At 43.6% G+C, this 18,454-nt stretch overlaps 1 protein-coding gene across 1 annotated transcript; it reads left to right on the forward strand.

The window, feature by feature from the left end:
• Positions 1-6,899: 6,899 nt before the first annotated feature.
• Positions 6,900-11,508, forward strand: LOC306961695 (B2 bradykinin receptor-like; the record flags this gene model as incomplete). The annotated part of the gene is made up of 2 exons (XM_079554540.1): positions 6,900-6,988; positions 10,473-11,508. 2 exons carry the CDS (start codon positions 6,900-6,902, stop codon positions 11,506-11,508), a joined length of 1,125 nt encoding a protein of 374 aa, XP_079410666.1.
• Positions 11,509-18,454: the final 6,946 nt, after the last annotated feature.

An 18,454-nucleotide genomic window follows, 5' to 3' on the forward strand; every position in this document is an offset into this window, starting at 1 on the left:
TTTGGCCAATTACAATCAAGTAATGTCAATAAAATTGGAGAATGTATTAAGTGTTAGGGCACTTGGAACCAAGCCAAATCAGTGCCCATGTTGTAGAGGAGGCTGGAAGCCAACTGTAATTTAAGAATTAGAAAAAAATGTTCAATTCAATGTTTAATTTGGAAAAATAAACCTACACTAGCCTAAGGTTAGGCGCAACTCCACTATTTTAAAATTTAGTTGAATAAACCATGTAAAGATTAGGCAACACAATCACTATCTTTAAGTTTAGGCAAAAGTATGTGGGAATGTGGGAATGTGGCAATGTGGGACGACTCGTCCTGGTTCTGTAACAGTGATTGAACCACAGTGGCGGTGTTTGGGTCAAGGCGGCCTTTGTAGCGCTTTTTGGCCCAGCCCAAGGCTACCCCAAAGGCCGTTGTGTTAAACTGCAAATTGTGGTAAGTAGAAATAACCCTACTGTAATGGTTCTGTAATATGTTTAGGTTTTCAGACAACCAGTGCCTGGTGTTTTTGTCCACCGCTTCCTCTGTGGGGGAGGAAGGACGAATGAAAAGGGTACGTTTTTGACCTGTTTTAACATGCCCTTAGGCGGATTCTGAGTTTGGATAGCCCTCTCAATCACGGAAAGATGATGTACAGCTTGGATAAGGTTAAACATAGCTTTTGCTAGTCCCCGTGTGGGCTCATCTAATGACTGATTCCCGTGAACAAAATGGGCATTTGGATCTGCAGAGAAAACCTTATCTGTCCCTAAAGCTAATCTGGGTTGTGAGTCTAACCCTACTCCGTTCCCTGGACCACGCCGAGACGCCTACCAACCCCGCCCTGTTTGTGTGTATACAGTGTGCCCACCTGACGTGACGATGCCATGGCTCCTCAAACAGACTGGATTCCCCACGACCACGGCCCGGACCCACATGGCGCTGGATACTGCACGCGATCGGTGTTCCTCAGGTGTCAGTCCAGATGGTTGTGGCCGAGGTCTAGTCTATGGGGTGGCCGGTGTCCGAGTTTATCTTACTGGCAGATCAACTTACTGACAGCTAGCTTGACAGCCAGCTGTTTCTCCTCGACACCTGATTGTCAAACGCAATCACTGACAGCTGCGCAGGAGGTAGGCGTGACTTCACGTCGTGAAGTATCAACACACGGATGTAAATAATGTAGCTTTTGCCACATTTGAGCGTCTTAATTTTTGATGGCGAGATAATGTCAAATCAATCTAGTAATATTTTGAATCCATATATCACTTATGGAGGTGCGGTGGCACCGTTTAGCGCGCGTACCTTGCAGCTAGAAGGTCCGAGTTCGAGTCCCGCCTGCTTTCTGTGTGTGGAGTTAGCTTGTTCTCCATGTCAGAAGATGTTCTTAATCTTAGTGGGACTATCCTAGTTAAAGGTCAAACGTAGAACACTGATTCCCATCGACATAGGTAGACTATCACCGATCCAAAACATGTAGCCATGTCTGAATGGAGCTTTACAACTCTTAGTCAACTCTAGAACTATGGCTATTCACTTAACTGCCACTGTTGTATAAAACAGTAATTGTGGCCTAGAGTGTTGAGTGGGTGGTCTAGTGAGCAAAGGGTCAGTGGTTCGACTCCCGCGAGTGCACACTGTTTTTGTGTATGGATGTTAAAAGACAAGTGAGTGCACTGAGTGACCATTTTACTATCCAAAATACTTTGAGGCTGTAAACATTAGCGAAGTGGAGCCAAGCCCTGGTTACCTGTGCACCAATTTACAGATACGTTGGCAACATGGGAAATATACAAGTGACAAAATAACACATGACACATAGTGCCATCTCATTTCCCCATTAATGTGACATGCATGTAATGCCAGTCTTCAAACACACGCGAGTCATAGTGTATTTTTTTTTTTATTATACTATGACTAATATATATATATAGATAGATAGATAACAGGTCAGACAAAGAGCGGTTCAGAAGCCCCTAATGAGAGACCAACAGGCCCAGTTAGAACCATGAGGCCGTCCTTCTGTGGACCCACCACCTGCAGGAGGAGCCATAGGGGCTGGTGCAATGTGATTTGGGCTACTCGTACAGCTGCCCCCACGACCCGGCAAAGGACAAGTGGGAGAAGATGGATGGATGGATTTTAGGCCTATGTGCCATCTATGTTGACAGTATTTTCATACTGAGTCTACACAATGTGCCAAATCCCTGCCCGCGATGGGCCCTTCAAATGCCGCTGGCCCAGCTCACATACACCGCTGGCAAGAGTGCAGAGAGCGCTTGTGTCTGCACCTTTACTCTAGTCTACCACGTTTGCCTTTACCCTCAAGATTGGGGCCCAGAGGTCTGATGGAGTTACCACCACTCGGGAGTTAATCAGACACTATGGGGAGCTAACTTCACACAGGTGAACTACACTGCGTTACAAATTATTATGCAAATTACATTTTTCTAAGGTTTTCTAAATTGTCAACTCAAATGAGAGTCAGCATAATTTTCAAGTCTTTAACTGGTCGAGGATCATTTAAATGTGGTGGAAAAACCTCCCAGTGAAAACAGTATTTTTTTCAAAAATAAATATAGTAAAAACCTCAAAATCCACTGTTCCAAATTATTATGCAACTCATCGTTTCAACACATTTTAAAGCTTGTAATCAACTGAAAATGGTCATTTGTTGAATTTGCAGCATTAGGAGGTCATATTTACTGAAATCAAAAGATATTTCAATCAAAAACATCTCAATAGGTCAAGTTAGATTTTAACATAGGAGCCCTTCTGTGATAGCAGCTAAAACAATCTTAAATCCATTAAACTTGTGAGTTTTTGGACAGTTTCTGCTTGGATTTCTTTGCAGGATGTTAGAATAACCTCCCAGAGCTGCTGTTTGGATGAAAACTGCCTCCCACCCTCACAGAAGTTTTTTATGTTGAGGCTCCAAAGGTTCTCAATAGGGCTGAGGTCAGGGGAGGAGGGGGTCCACATCATGGGTTTCTCTCCTTTTATGCCCATAGCAGCCAGTGATGCAGAGGTTTTCTTTACTGCAGGACATGGTGCGTTGTCATGATGAAGATGATCTTGTTAGAGAAAACACAGCTCTTCTTTTTGTAGCATAGAAGACTAAAAGGGCCTAAAGGGGCCGACCAGTTCTCTCACCATGACTCTGGCCCAAAACATGACTCTGCCACCTCCTTACTGACGTCACAGCCTTGTTGGGACATTGTGGCCATTCACCAACCATCCACTACTCCATTGATTTGACCATCCAGGGTCACACGGCCTCATCAGTGAACAAGACTGCTTGAAAATGAGTCCTCATGTATTTCTGAGCCACTGCAGCCTTTTCTGTTCATGAGCTTCAATGAACAGTTTAGGGGAGGCCCGGATAGAAGGTTTATGCACAACTGCAGCCTCTGGAGGGTCCGACACCTTGATGTTCGGGAGACTCCAGAGGCACCAGCAGCTTCAAATACCTGTGTGCTGCTTTGTAGCATCTGTTCTCTTAATCTGATGTGTTTGTCTGGCAGAAACCGTCCATATTGTGCCTTTATCTGCACAAACCGGAGTGTGTCTGAATCATCCACAGATGACCAAGGCATTCAACTATTTCACACTTTTCATCAGCAGAGAGATCCTTTTTCTTTCCCATATTGCTTGAAAATGATAATCTGCTTAATAAAGTGGAACACCCTTTTTCAGTAGTTTTTACCCTTTACTGGGCTCAACCTGAAAACTAATCATCCCAGGTGTCTGAGATTAATGTCAGTGATTCATAGAGCCCCAAGACACGACACCATCCATGAGTTTCATTATTATTGTTTTTTTTTTTTTACCTTTTTGACACAAAAATCCAATTTGCATAATAATTTGGAACACAGTGTACAGACTTTATGAAAAAAAACAAAAAAAACAATTAAAAACTGAGTGGTAAATGACAGTGACACTCCGCTGGGAAGTGTGCACATGTGTGCATCATTATTTAGGCCATTAAACTTCTTATCCTCGTAAACTTCTCATATCGCACAGAAAACACCTCTGCACTCCCCTTCAAACTGAGTCTGTGGGAGAGGAAGTGATGCACTATTTTATCCGCTTTGCAAACACATTCACGACTGCCCCTGCGTTGAAGTTGCTGCTTAGGCCCATTTTTTGCAGCGAGATGCACTGTCCTGATAGCGAATCCTCCAGGCAGCAGCTTAGAGCCCAGCCCGTCCACATGTAATCAGTATTTCTGATTTTCTTGTCATGAGCAACTGTCTCTACACTCAGAGAATGACTTTGTGTATGCTTTCTCTGATAAAGCACAATACAGAAACCACTAATCTCAAATATCTCTGGCTGACTTTTGTGCCACTCTAGTTAGCACTAGCCACAAGTGCTAAAAACAAACCTAAAAAGGTAACCCTAGGTAACTTCTACTGCTACTGTCACGCTGAAACATTAGTGATATTTCAACAAAGAACCTTCCAGTCGGACTAACAGCATCACAGAGACCCGGATGTGTCGTTAAAAACTCGGATCGACTGAATTTTAACATAGAAATAACTTCAGTTTTCACTTTGTTTGGCAAATGTAAAAAGCATATTGTTTGAAATAAGAATTCATTCATTCATTTTGTTGCATTTTTTGTCCAATTTTTGACCCTTTTTCTGGTCATGTTTTAGTCACGCTTTCATTGCTTTTGTGACTAAAATGTAGCGGAAACCCAAAAAAAAGAGATGGAAAACAAGTGACGACAACACAGCATCAATGTGACGCAAGAGTGCATTTAGATTCATTTAGTAGGTCTTGGCTTTCAATGAGGCGTGAAACTGGCCTATTGGCTGTGACCTGATGGATTTGGGGAAAGCTGAAGTGGAGAAAATGAGGTTTTTAATAATTGTGCTTTGCTTTTACAGATAAAGTAAAAAAAAAACCATGTCAGTAAATCAGCGTCTTGTTTATGCTACACACACACAAAAGAATCAAAAGACACTTCCTGCCTCATGATCAAGTCTGAACAGGAGTGGGAAGAAACGGAGCAAGTTGAAACGATGATTCCATTTTAGAGGCGTTCCCTTCATGTTCATGCAAACACGACATGTCCTTCATCAGACTCACGTGATACAGCCTTGTCTTGTGAATGAACTCGTACAAAGTCAATTACAAGTACACATCTGTACGTACAACGTACGTTGATTTTTGACGCTTTATTATACCTTCATTGGTCTTGATGCTTTAGTTATTTGTTGGACTTGTTACATAATGTGTCATCATATTCACTTTAACCTTAAGAAATCCAAACTCCAAACTTATTTTCAATGATAAAATTATTATTTTGAAATTCCAATATTGTTTTTTATATTATGTTAATCTGCTGCTGCTTTGGTGGTTTGACTTGAAATAAATGCTGGAAAAGAAATAAGCTTTTAGGCCTAGTATACGCCTCTTTCTTTTTGAGCAATGATGATAGTGAAATCCTAAAAATATAGATACTGTATGTTTGGTGGTGGTTGGAGGCTCGCCAAATGACCGGCCCAGTGGCCAATGACCTCAGAGAAATCTGGCCCAGTATAGAATGTAATTGACTACACTGCGTTCCAAATTATCATGCAAATTGTATTTCAGTGTCAAAAAGGTAAAAAAAAAAAAAAGTTTTTCAATGAAACTCATGGATGGTTTTGTGTCTCAGGGCTCTTTGAATCACTGACATTAATCTCAGATGTCTGGGATGATTAATTTTCAGGTTAAGCCCAGTCAACGAAAAAACTACAGAAAAAGGACATTCAACATTATTAAGCAGATCATCATTTTCAATCAATATAGGAAAGAGAAAGGATCTGTGCTGATGAATAGTGTGAAATAGTTCAATGCCTTGGTCTAGGTATGAAAACCTTCAATATTTCATAAAAGATTAAGCATAATCACCATACTGATAAGAGATTTGTGGCTGATTCAGAGCACACACAGGTTTGTGCAGAGAAAGGCAAAATGAGGCCGGTTTCTGCCAGACAAACACATCAGATTAAGAGAACAGATGCTACAAAGCAGCATACAGGTATTTGAAGCTGCTGGTGCCTCTGGAGTCTCCCGAGCATCAAGGTGTCGGACCCTCCAGAGGCTGCATTTGTGCATAAACCTTCTATCCGGCCTCCCCTGAACTGTTCATTGAAGCTGATGAACAGAAACGGCTGCAGTGGCTCAGAAATACATGAGGCCTAATTTTCAAACAGTCTTGTTCACTGATGAGGCCGTGTAACCCTGGATGGCAAAGGACCATGAACAGCCCAGTGGATCATTATTATTATGTACGCACATTTTGATATAGACAAAACAATGATGTTGGACAAACCAGATGTGTGTTTCAAGTGTATCATTATTTATTAATATTTCTGTTAATTGTAAGTGCAGAGCCTTGTGATTGACTTTCTAGGACAAGGTTGGAAAATCTAGTATAGTATTAGGTCCACATCATGGAACATCACATTGTGGATGTTATATTACATTTCGAAGTCAGTGGCAGTGTTACAGTTACAGAAACAAAAAAACATTTTTTTCCGACAGGAGGAGGAGGGGCGTGTCCTTTGTTCGTGCTTGAGCATCTGCCCCTCAAAATGTCTCTGCACGTCACTGCCAACTTACACCAGAAATTCAAAGTTGCATGAAAAGTGAAAAGCCGCAAAGATATGATCTGAAATGATTAATGTAATAAGTATTACACAAATATTAGGGTTTCAAGAGTGCAAAATGTAGGCTGCCTGATGACAGCCTTGTTAGGCAGGTAAAACAGGAAGGCGCTCAACGCGAACTGCCAACAAGAGTTTTTCCAACCCCGTAGGAACACTAAGAGCTGTGCATTAGTGAGCGAGTCGGAGCAGAGCCCAGAGGTATGACAGGGTGTGGAGTTACAGGGAACTCTCTGACAATTCCAGAGAATATATGGATAAGAGCATAAAAGGAGGAGAACAGGCGGACAGGAAGGCAGGGACGCACGAGCTTCAGCAGAACAACATGGAACCGAACGTGAGGTATGTTCACATCTGAGAATAGCTTTTAATGATTACGAGAAGGAAGGAAGACGCTACAGGCTGATGTATGATTGGTTTTAGAGCTGGGGTCTGCAACCTTTTGGCTTCTTCCTTAGAGATGCAACCAATTTGAATGTTAAGTCCTGATTTAGAGCTGGTTCTGACCTGGTTTAGTTCTTTAGCTACAGTTTAGAAATAATACGCATTTGGCATTGTGATGTGTGCATCTGAAAATAATTATAATTCCAGCATACAGGTTTTTATAACTTAATGAGCGCACTCCAAAGACTGAGAGGCATCAACTCTCAGAGAGAAAATGGGGAGAGAGAGAGAGAGGGTGACATCTGTTTTCAGTAATGTCACAGTCTCACACTGAAGTGGTCTGTAATAAAGTACATTTACTGTACTGTAATTAAGTGCATTTGTTTGTGAACTTATTTTCACTCCACTACATTTGAAAGATCAATATAATACTGTCCACTCCACTATGCTTCTATAAAGGCTAGAAAGTGAAAAGTATGAAGTGTGTGGTTGTATTGTTATGTAGTGTGCTTGTAGTAATGATGTAGTATTCATAATGTATGAAACAAGTTTGCTCTTCCTATGCCCATGGTGGAATGATGTTCCACTCTCAGTTCTCCCCTTAGCCCGTACAGATACAGATGTTAACGCTGTTGCTCACCACAGCAGATGCGCCGTAATGCCTGACTCGAGCCGGACACTGATTTTTCATATAAATGACTGCTAACCCTAACCTTAAGGTGGCAGGTAGCAGGTTAAAATAGTAAACTGCTGTAAACATGTGGATTTTAGGGCTTCACTTTGCTGCTGGCCTGCTGAATGCCTCGTTCATCCCTTTCTTTACAGACTTTGCCTTATAGAGTTACATGGGACATTTCCGTGTTGCATTTCATTTCAACATTACGACATGCCATAGTCGCTATAGTTATTATTCCCTCGCTGCTGTGGCCAATATCTGCCAGCTGTGTCCTCCAGCAACTCCAGAAATATGTTGTTGTTTCCATGAATGAGTTGTCATTTCCAAATTAGTTTTAGCGACCGGTTTGTGACTCACACCTCAGCGTCTCCTAAAGCACTTCACACAGTTTTAGATGATTTGTACTTGATTTACTCCTCACATGGTGGTGTGAAGCCACAGTTCACCCTGGATAGACTGACAGAAGCACAACTGCACACATCTGTGCCAACTCTGACCCATGTGTCATAGAGTAAAATCAGTGCGTTTTGAATTCTGTTTGTATGACCATGTCAGTTTATATATTCTCATTATTCATCACGATAAACAAAAACACATATTTCCAATGTACATATATACGTATATATATTGTACAAATGCATATGTAGTATTGTCCCGTCAAACTTAAGTATATGACTATAGACAGTTTGTATTTCTATATGATTATACAGAGCTTGTACACATGTGTATATTTGGTATATCAGGGCTGCGATGGTGTTTATCAAAAATGAAGTAATCTCTCAATATTTTCGGGCTGAATAGCGATATACAATATATCTCGATATTTGTTCCAGTGAATTAATACCAATAAGTCATATGTTCTTGGTCTAAACCAAAGGTGACAAATGTCATAGAGGTACTTTTATTAACGTTCAGCAGCAGAAGAACATGTGCATGAATTCAGTGCTTTCATTAAACAACATTAAAACAAAATAAATGATAAATCAATACATTTTCCTTTACTGTGTAACAGTATACATGCAATTTATGCAAAGTTAAAAATGTGAACAGAAAAGACACTACTGACCAACCTAACAGGTCAGCTTATACATAGGAAAGCTGCAATCTACTGAGTGAGACAGTTTTTTTGTCAACAATATAGAGTGATTTTGACAGGACCAGACCAGTTCAGTTCACTTGAGGTCGGTTCATTTACGGAGGGGCAGCCCCCAAAAGTTTGTGTTTGAAGTGACTTCAGGGTAAAGTGGTCTGGGTCGTTATGGGAGTGGCCAAGGACATTAATATTCATGTGGCAATAACCACAGTCTGATATCACTGAGCTTTAGTCCTGCATCAAAACACCTTTGTAAATGCAAACTTTGACCATTAGGTGGGGCAGAGCGCTCATCCACAAAAAATACATATACAATTATTCTATATGTCTTTTACACCGATTAGCAATAGGAAAAATCATATGCAAATGTTTTCCAAAACTAATGTATAACAGACTTTAATAGAACCTGCCTAGCTCTGATCGGCCTCTAGGCTCAATCCACACAGAAGTGAAAGTATGTGCACTTTCACTTTTAGACGGTCAGGCCAAAGATGCAGGAGCGGCAAGATATTAGAATTTTGCATTCATGACTGGATCATTAAGTATGTTTTAACTGTGGGAATAAGCTTTTACCTTGACATGGAAACACTTACAGCGAGAATTGGATCTAAAATGTATTTTCATACTATTTGTCTGCACCTTTAAGATGTGCGTCCTGATCAATTTTGTGCTTTAAACTATATACAATTTGCGTTAATTGTCTATAGTTTGTGGATTTTATTTGAACCTTATTTTATGTGACGAAGTCATAGAGCCTGGTTTAAATTTGTGAAGAGAAAGCTAACTTTGAATATGCAAGTGCAAGTCGACGATTAACTCTCAAAGGCCTGACCAATCAGAGCGGTGACGTGCCCCCCTCCCCCAAACTGGTCTAGTTTGCAAACCGCTCCAGACCCCATGGCTGAAGTGGTCTCTGATTCCGGAGACCACTTTGCATTTTCTATAATGCAGTTAAAAAGTGCATCTATTGGCCTGGTGTCATCAGGAGACATGGAGATGTATAACTGTGTATCATCAGCATAACTGTGAAAGTCGACCACTGATGACATCACCAAGAGGGAGCATGTACAGGTTATAAAGCACTGGGCCTAAAATTGAACCCTGGGGCACACCACATGTAATTTCATGGACCTTAGAGGAGAAGGTATCCACACTCACCATGAACGTCCTGTCTGTGAGGTAGGAAGTAAACCATTTGTGTCCAGCACCACAGGCCGATGTGTTTTAAACAAGTTAAAAGAATAGTGTGGTCGACTGTATCAAAGGCGGCGCTCAGAACTAGGAGAACCAACACTGTGACCTTCTGTGAGTCATAAATCTTTAAGAGGGCGGTCTCGGTGCTGTGGTTTACCCCAAAGCCAGACTGGAATTTCTCAAGGACATTATGTGCAGTAATGAAATCATAGTTGGATAAAGACAAGTTTTTCAAAGATTTTGCTTAAAAACGGCAAGTTGGATACTGGTCTGAAATTGTTAAAATCATTACAGCCCAAATTGCTCTTCTTCACCAGGGGCCTCACCAACGCCCCTTTAAACGCAGCAGGGAAGACCGTCTGAAGAGAGCAATTCATCATGTTTAGAAGCTCGTTGAAATCATGATGAATTTAACAACTGAACAGTGTACAGCTGTACACTACTAGATCCTGACTTGTTCTTTTGCTTTGTACTTCCAGCTCGCTAGTGAACTCCACCCTGACGCCTCCTCTGGACTGCGGGGAGGATTACTTAAACCCATACTGGATCCACAAAGTAGTCCCAGTCTACATATACACCATCTCCGCACTGGGCATCCCCCTCAACCTACTGGTGCTGCTGGTCTTCCTCCTCCACAAGAAAGCCTGCACCTCCACCGAGATCTACCTGATCAACATGGCCACCGCCGACCTCTTCCTCGTCCTGTTTTTGCCTTTTTGGGGCAAATACGTATCCAATGAATACAGTTGGACTTTCGGTGGACCTATGTGTAAGATCGTGGGTCTTCTGATTGTACTCAACTACAACAGCAGTATATATTTCCTCATTCTGGTCTGCGTGGATCGTTTTTTGGCGCTGGCACACCCACTGTCACAATACAAACTGCGCAGACGCAAATACGCCAAGATGAGCTGCGTGGTTGTGTGGTGCTTTGGTTTGCTGATCAACATCCCGACTCTCCTGTGCAGAGATGTTGTAGAGCATAAACCAGACAACACGTACACGTGTCGATTAACCTGTTCGTCAGAAGTGTACCAGGCCAACGAAATCGTCCAAACCGTACTTATGTTCGTCATCCCGCTTGTGATTATTTCCTTTTGCACCGTCAGAATCCTCCACGTGCTGAGGAAGAGGCTTGTGAATGGCACGAGGTATCAGAAAACAGAGCCTAAAGTGACCGTCCTAGTTTTGGCAGTGCTGCTGGCGTTCCTGATCTGCTGGCTGCCATTTCGAGTGCTGAAAGTGATGGAACTCGCGATCAGATTCGAACTCATTGGAAACACTTGCGAATTGGCCAGATTTATCACAGTCTGTGGGCACTTTTTTCTCTACCTTGGGTTCTTCAACAGCGATCTCAACCCCATTCTGTACGTGATCGTGGGGGAACTCTTTCGCATCAAGATGTGGGAGGTCCTGAGCGACTTGGGGGGGAAGTCCAGCCCGCAGGTCGTCACTACAAGCTCGAGTCTTTTGTCATCGCCTAAAAGTCCGGTCACAGCCAAGAGCGTCGTATGATAGATCCCGGGATATAACTATGTCTTGTGTTATTGTCGATTACATTTGCATTTTGTTGTGACATATCAAGATTCAGTTCATGATGTTGATTTAAACCACCTCCGATAGCTAAATAGTTGATAGAAAACAGAAGTGTGAGTTGATGGACAATACTGGACAAATGCAACACTTTGAAGAGGCTGGATGAGAAAAATAAAAATAAACATATGGATTTGTGGTTTTTAAATCTATGCTAACTTTTAAATGTATTGTTATTTTTGCGTAATCAACTAGGCCTTTTCAAGATTCTGATATTTTTTAGTATTAAAAGGTAATTCAGGTAATTTAAGGTTAGGGGTTAGGGTTAGGTTTGGAGAAATAATACTAAAATAGGCCCTATAGGCTTTGGTTGCACTGGCAACAGACCAGTCCATAAACCCATCACAAAAGAGAACATAGCAATTCCCCCCACTTTTTTTATCGAATAGATCTTACTAGAAATCTTAATATGATTTCGACCGAAAATAAGGGTCACAGCCCACTAGGTGGCTCCAAAAGCAAAACAAAACCGGAAAGGATTTCCCCAGAGACACGTGGAAAGGCAGAGACTAATTTTTATCCCCAATTGGGTTTAGAAATCTGCATGGTACAAGTTTGGGACACCGTCACCCGGGTCAGGATCTGACCTGGCAACTGGCAGGGTTAGGTTTTAGAAAGTTATTAAAATATTGCCCAATAGGCTTTTAGTGCACTGGCAACAGGTCAGTCCATATAACCCGACATTCAGGGCCCACAGAACCAGCAGAAACATTTTGTTTTCATTACTACTCATTAATTCCATAGGGTTTAAGCGCAATGTTTTTACACTGCAAACTTATCCCCAGAAGATCCCAGGTTGCCCAATCCACTGCCCCAGCCCACCCGAATGTGTGAAAATAGTATTGATTGTATTTAGCCCCAATTTAAAGATGTTCCAATAATGATGCCTTTTGCCCCGGACCCAAAGCTCACCTCTATTTCGGTCCTAAAGTGCCAGGGAGAAAACCTCAGAGCAGTCCAGGGAGTCCAGCGAAATGCGAGAGAGAATCCGCTCACCAGTAGCTTTGCAGTAGAAAACCATCTAAATCCTACTAAAGTTGTATACTTGTGGAATAGGAAAACTAGATTGGGAAACCACCATCCAAATAAGAGTAACTTTAAAGTGCAAATCATGCAACGTAAACCCAAACATAAGGCCGATCATTCTCTCCCCCAAATAACCAGGACCCGTAGACTAGCACCTTGGAGAGCTCCTCTGGCCGTAAGGCCTCCAGCGTGTCTCCTGTGCAAACAAGACACACGCTGGAGGCCTTCAAACAGAGCACGGGTCGACAGCCTCAAACTGCGTCCTGAGTGACACTACTTTGGCCAATTACAATCAAGTAATGTCAATAAATTTGGAGAAGTTATGAAGTATTAGGGCAATTGGAACCAAGCCAAATCAGTGCCCATGTTGTAGAGGAGGCTGGAAGCCAACTGTAGTTTAAGAATTTGGAAAAAAATGTTGAAAAAATAGAATTTGAAAAAAGTTTTTTGTAGAAAGACACAAGATGAAGCCCCGACCACGTACCCTTTGATTAAGAAAAACAACTCTGCACCAACTTAAGGTTAGGCGCAACTCCACTATTGTTAAATTTAGGTGAATAAACCCTCGTTGAGAAGATTAGGCAACACCATCACTATCTTTAAGTTTAGGCAAAAGCAGAATCATCATTAAGTTTAGGCAAAAGTAGCACTATCATTAGGGTTAGCATAAATGACAGGGTTAGGCTAGCACAAAAACTAGGTGTTGCTAAAAATAGATAAGACAAGCTAAAGTAAACCAGTCATATATGAGTAAACAATGTAAATAAAATTTTATATAAAAAAAAAAGAGGAAACAGTGGAAATATATGTCAAATTTTATTGAAACAGATAAAAATAAAGTAAATGACACCATTCGGGTGGGCTGAAGCAGCGGAAGAGTCGGCATAAAGCCTGGAATCCCCAAAGACCCAAACCACGATCCCACATGTCCCCGAGGAACCCAGATTAAACCCAGTTTAAACCCGTTGGTTTTCTAGTTTTCAACTTCTCTATCCACAGTTTCTCCTGTCTCCTTCTCTGTGCCTCCGACCACGCAGCGCAGGACTCCAGACCAAACATAGAGAACCCCTCCAGCGGATGTGTAAGGTAATGAGAAACAAGTAAAGTGATATTTTTTCTATTGCTGATATTGTACAAATGCTGTTTAAGCCTAGTCAGTAAAGTTTGACCCGTTTCCCGCACGTAGAGTATGCTGCAGCGTCTACACTGGACCGCATATACCACATTCCTACACTGGAGTGAAGCATGGAAATAAACTGGTGCACCTACCGCACCTAGTGGGTTAAAAACAAACTGCGCCTGTCTGTAAGCCCAATGTTTGGTAGAGTGGTCTGTGGGATTCACGTCCGGGAATTTGGACCTGACCAGCAAGTCACGCAAGTTTTTGTTTTTTCTATAGGCTGCAATCTGTCTGCAACCACCCAGGTAGGTTTCAGGGCCGAACTTTTGTTGGAAATTATTTTTAATGCGTTTTTGCAGTGGCAAATATGGGGCGGAGTGAGTGAAAACAAAAGGAATAATTTTGTTCTCCCCTCTCACAGGACGCAATGTACTTTGTGCTAGGTCTAATTGATTGGAGTGAGGAGCTCTCGCTGATTGGCCGGAAGCCCCACCCTGCGCAGCCAATGAGCGCAAGGTGCTGCTTTTGATTGAACGGAGGAAGCGACGCGAGTAGCCCCGCCGACGGAGGCTGGAAAAAAGGACCCCAATGGCTTCGTGCAGGTGAGTGGGATTAGAACAAATACGATAGAATCTAATAATTTGTGACTTGACAATACCCTTAAACGTGTGTTTAGGGTGATAACTGCCTTTATGCAGAAGCGCATGAGTATCAGTGCTTTTAAAGTAAACTTTAGTGGAGAACTTTTTAGTCTCTGTAGCGCGTGTGTCGGTCTCAAAATACACGGTAGTGTCTAGAAAGTTAACCATTTGCTCATGTAATTCGTATTGTACTTTGATAGTTGCGTGATGGTTGTTCAGAATGTCTATAAACGTTTTAAAGTCATCCACTGAGCCCGCCCACGCACCGATGATGTCATCCAAAAACCTGTAATAGAACAGGGGTTTGATAGGACATTTGTCAAGCGCTTCTCTTTCCCATTCGCTCATATATATGTTGGCATAAGACGGAGCATATCTATGGCCCATAGCGGTGCCATGGACCTGGAGGTAAGTTTTGCCGTTAAATTCAAAGTCATTGTAACGAAGACAAATCTCTATGTTGGTATACAAACTAGTGACATCGATGGTAAAGAGTTTGGAGTACGCGGGCAGGCTCAGGGGACGAAGCTTTGCTAAAAAGTCATACGTGTCTTTGATGTAACTGACATGTTTGACCGAGATGGGGCCCAGGAAGGAGTCCACGAACAGGGAAATATTATAGGTTACACTACTACAGTCGAACACAATCGGCCTACCGTTTGGAACCCTGGAGGGAATGGTCCAGCTCTCAGGATCTTTATGGATTTTAGGTAGGAGATAGAACTGTCTTTGGCGCGGATCAGCTGGGCCGAACAGAAAATCTCTCTGCTTGGCTGATATGTATTTTTTACTATGTAGATGTAGAAGAATGGACTTCACTCTCTGAGAGGTTACAGCCTGCAGGCTCTGCGGTATCAGCTTATAATAGGTTGGATTTGACAGCTGCCGATTGGCCTCAAAAAGGTACTGTTGTTTATCCATAATCACAATTTTAGAGCCTTTATCGGCTGGTTTGATGATTATGTTAGGATTACTTCCAAGTGTTCTAATGATAACCGCATATTGTTTATCCTGCTCATTAGGTGCTGTAAATTCAGGAACAAAGTTATTCAAACATTCCACATCTCTCTGGATCAATTCCCTAGTGTCGCCCTCGAGTTGTTCCCACTGTGGTTCCCAGGTAGAGGGACGCACAAAGTTCACAATGTCGTTATCGGAGCCTTGGAAATATTCAGCCAATTTAATGCGCCTGTGATAAGAATACAGGTCCCTTCTAAGTTCTTCACGGTTAAAGCGTATCGGCCTAGGAATAAATGTAAGCCCCCTGTTTAGTAGATCCGCCTGGGCCCCGGTCGGACAAAACAGAGTAGATAGGTTCAAGATATTTGAAGAAGAAGTTAAGGAATAATCCCGCTCACGTTCCTGCATCACAGCCACCGTCGGACCAGAGACAGCCCCCGTCGGCGGGTCGCCAACCTCCGGTCCCAGATTGGGCTGGACGGCTAATGTAAATTTATGTCGATTTGAAGCTGAGCACACCAGTGTCTAACAACGGCGTGTGCAGTAGATCGAGTCCAATGAATGAGGTCGTTAGTAGTGACAATGGAAGAATTTGGCAATGTAGTCAAATAGGAGTAATGTTGACGAATAAAGTCGTTAATGGTGTTAAGCGCACGGGTTTGAGGCCAGGACAATTGAGTTGAAAAATTAATAAGTGCTACGTAAATCTGAGCGTTGGGGAATTTTTGTCGACCTAAATTGTGAACAACACGAAGTTGTTTTATGGATGTTCTATGGGGATCTTGATCTCTGTTGTTTAGCCCGACCGACAGCACCACAACCTTCACATGCGGATGAATTCTGGTCTTAGCCATCACCTGTTTGAAATGGTAAAAAGCGGCCCCAGGGAAACAATCTATTTTGACTGCGTCGTTTTGAAAGCTCCCTATTCTGGACAGATTGGAGTCGCCGAGGATGTAAATCGGTCTGGAGCACTGGAATTCCCAGTCGCATATTTTCCTAGTAGGTCTAGCTTTGTGGACTCTGGGTACTCTCACAGAATGAGCCGTCAGGTCCGCACAGAGCGCCGGTGCCCGGTCGTGAGAGGGCCCACCCCCATGGGGAAGCGATGAGGGCTCAGGGTGGTTTTGTGATGCCCTAGAGAGTACGGCAGTGTTATGCCTGATGGGCTCTCTTGTCATCATAGCCCCCATCACCACCTTCCCATGAGTGGGTGAGCCCGTAGGCCAAAGCAACTCGGCGCCCGGTGCGGAGGGGACCCCGGATCTGCGGGAGGTACAGAGGTAAGAACGTTATTGTTAGAGGATTGGCTATGTTCAGAGAGGACTTCCGTAACCGTTTGCAAAATGGCAACATTAGAGAGGTGAGTACCTCTATCATTCCTAATTAAAGAGTTTGAGGTGAATAGGCCAGACCTGTTAATCAATTTTGGAGAAGTGTCTCTATTTACAGGTACGCTACCGGGGATGACGGTACCGGCTCCAGACTGAGGCCGCGGGGCTTGGAGCTCCGGAATAGGAGAGAGACCACGTGACCCCAACTCCTGGACCACGGCTTGTGACGCGACCGGAAGTGCAGTCGAGAAGGTAAGTAGGGGAGGGGGGAGGAGGAAGGGGATGTGTAAACTAGCTGTACCATTACTGTTATGTTTAGGTAGCGAGCCACAGTTCCCGTGCTTCACAACCTGGACCGCTGGAGACAACGGAACAGGTGGCGGAAGCTGTGGAGGGAGTGGCTCGGCTTGAGACGGAACAGAAGGAGAGGGGATAGGACACAACTCAGGAGTCGAGGAGGTAAGTGGGACTGGGGTAAAGGGGGGTAGTGGGGGAGAAGGAGCTATGCTAAGCGTTCTATCCCTAACTTGTCTAGGATCTCCAGCAGGACCCGGTAAACCGCCCATGTGCGCAGTGACCGTGTCCACCATGGGACTCCGCGCCCCCAGACTCAGAGATCTGGAGTAGGTTGGAGACGCACGGGCAGGAGCACGGTCACTACGAGTACCGGATTGTCGGCTATCTGAGAGGGAGGGAAACTGTACTGCATCCTCCACAGAAAGGTTTCGGTCAAGCGATGGCAACGTGTCTGAAATGTGGGACGGCTCGTCCTGGTTCTGTAACAGAGATTGAACCACAGTGGCGGTGTTTGGGTCAAGGCGGCCTTTGTAGCGCTTTGTGTTAAACGGCAAGGTGTGGTAAGTAGAAATAACCCTACTGTAGTGGTTCTGTAATATGTTTAGGTTTTCAGACAGCCAGTGCCTGGTGTTTTTGTCCACCGCTTGACGTACTTCCTCTGTGGGGGAGGAAGGACGAATGAAAAGGGTACGTTTTTGACCTGTTTTAACATGCCCTTAGGCGGATTCTGAGTTTGGATAGCCCTCTCAATCACGGAAAGATGATGTACAGCTTGGATAAGCTTAAACATAGATTTTGCTAGTCCCCGTGTGGGCTCATCTAATGACTGATTCCCGTGAACAAAATGGGCGGCCGGATCTGCAGAGAAAACCCTAGCTGTCCCTAAAGCTAATCTGGGTTGTGAGTCTAACCCTACTCCTTCCCCTGGACCACGCCGAGATGCCCGCGGCTTAACAACCCCGCCCTGTTTGTGTGTATGCAGTGTGCCCACCTGACGTGACGATGCCATGGCTCCTCAAACAGACTGGATTCCCCACGACCACGGCCCGGACCAAGATGGCGCTGGATACTGCACGCGATCGGTGTTCCTCAGGTGTCAGTCCAGGTGGTTGTGGCCGAGGCCTAGTCTATGGGGTGGCTTGAAGCAGATTGCTGTAGCAGAGACGTTTAGAGCAGGCTTTTTCCCTCCAACCGGGCAGGTGAGTGCGGAGGGTGGTGTCAGGGCAAAGCACCCACAGCAAACAGGGCTTAGTGGTGTTCAATAGTTAAAAAGTCTCTTTTATTTGAAGTTTTTGAGGTTAAAATCTTTGAAAATTGCAAAGTAATCCAAACGGAAAGAAAATACTCCGGAGATTCAAAAAAAGGAAAAAATTAAAGGGTTAAGAACCCGACAGGCATCCCGGTGCGATCCAAGGGAGATCCCTAACGTTTCGCACGTGCTGGTGCTTCTTCAGAGGGGATGCATGGAGCACACACACAGTGTGACTGGT

The sequence above is a fragment of the Gobius niger genome (assembly GCF_951799975.1).
Source record: "Gobius niger genome assembly, chromosome: 4".
Lineage (NCBI taxonomy): Eukaryota > Metazoa > Chordata > Actinopteri > Gobiiformes > Gobiidae > Gobius > Gobius niger.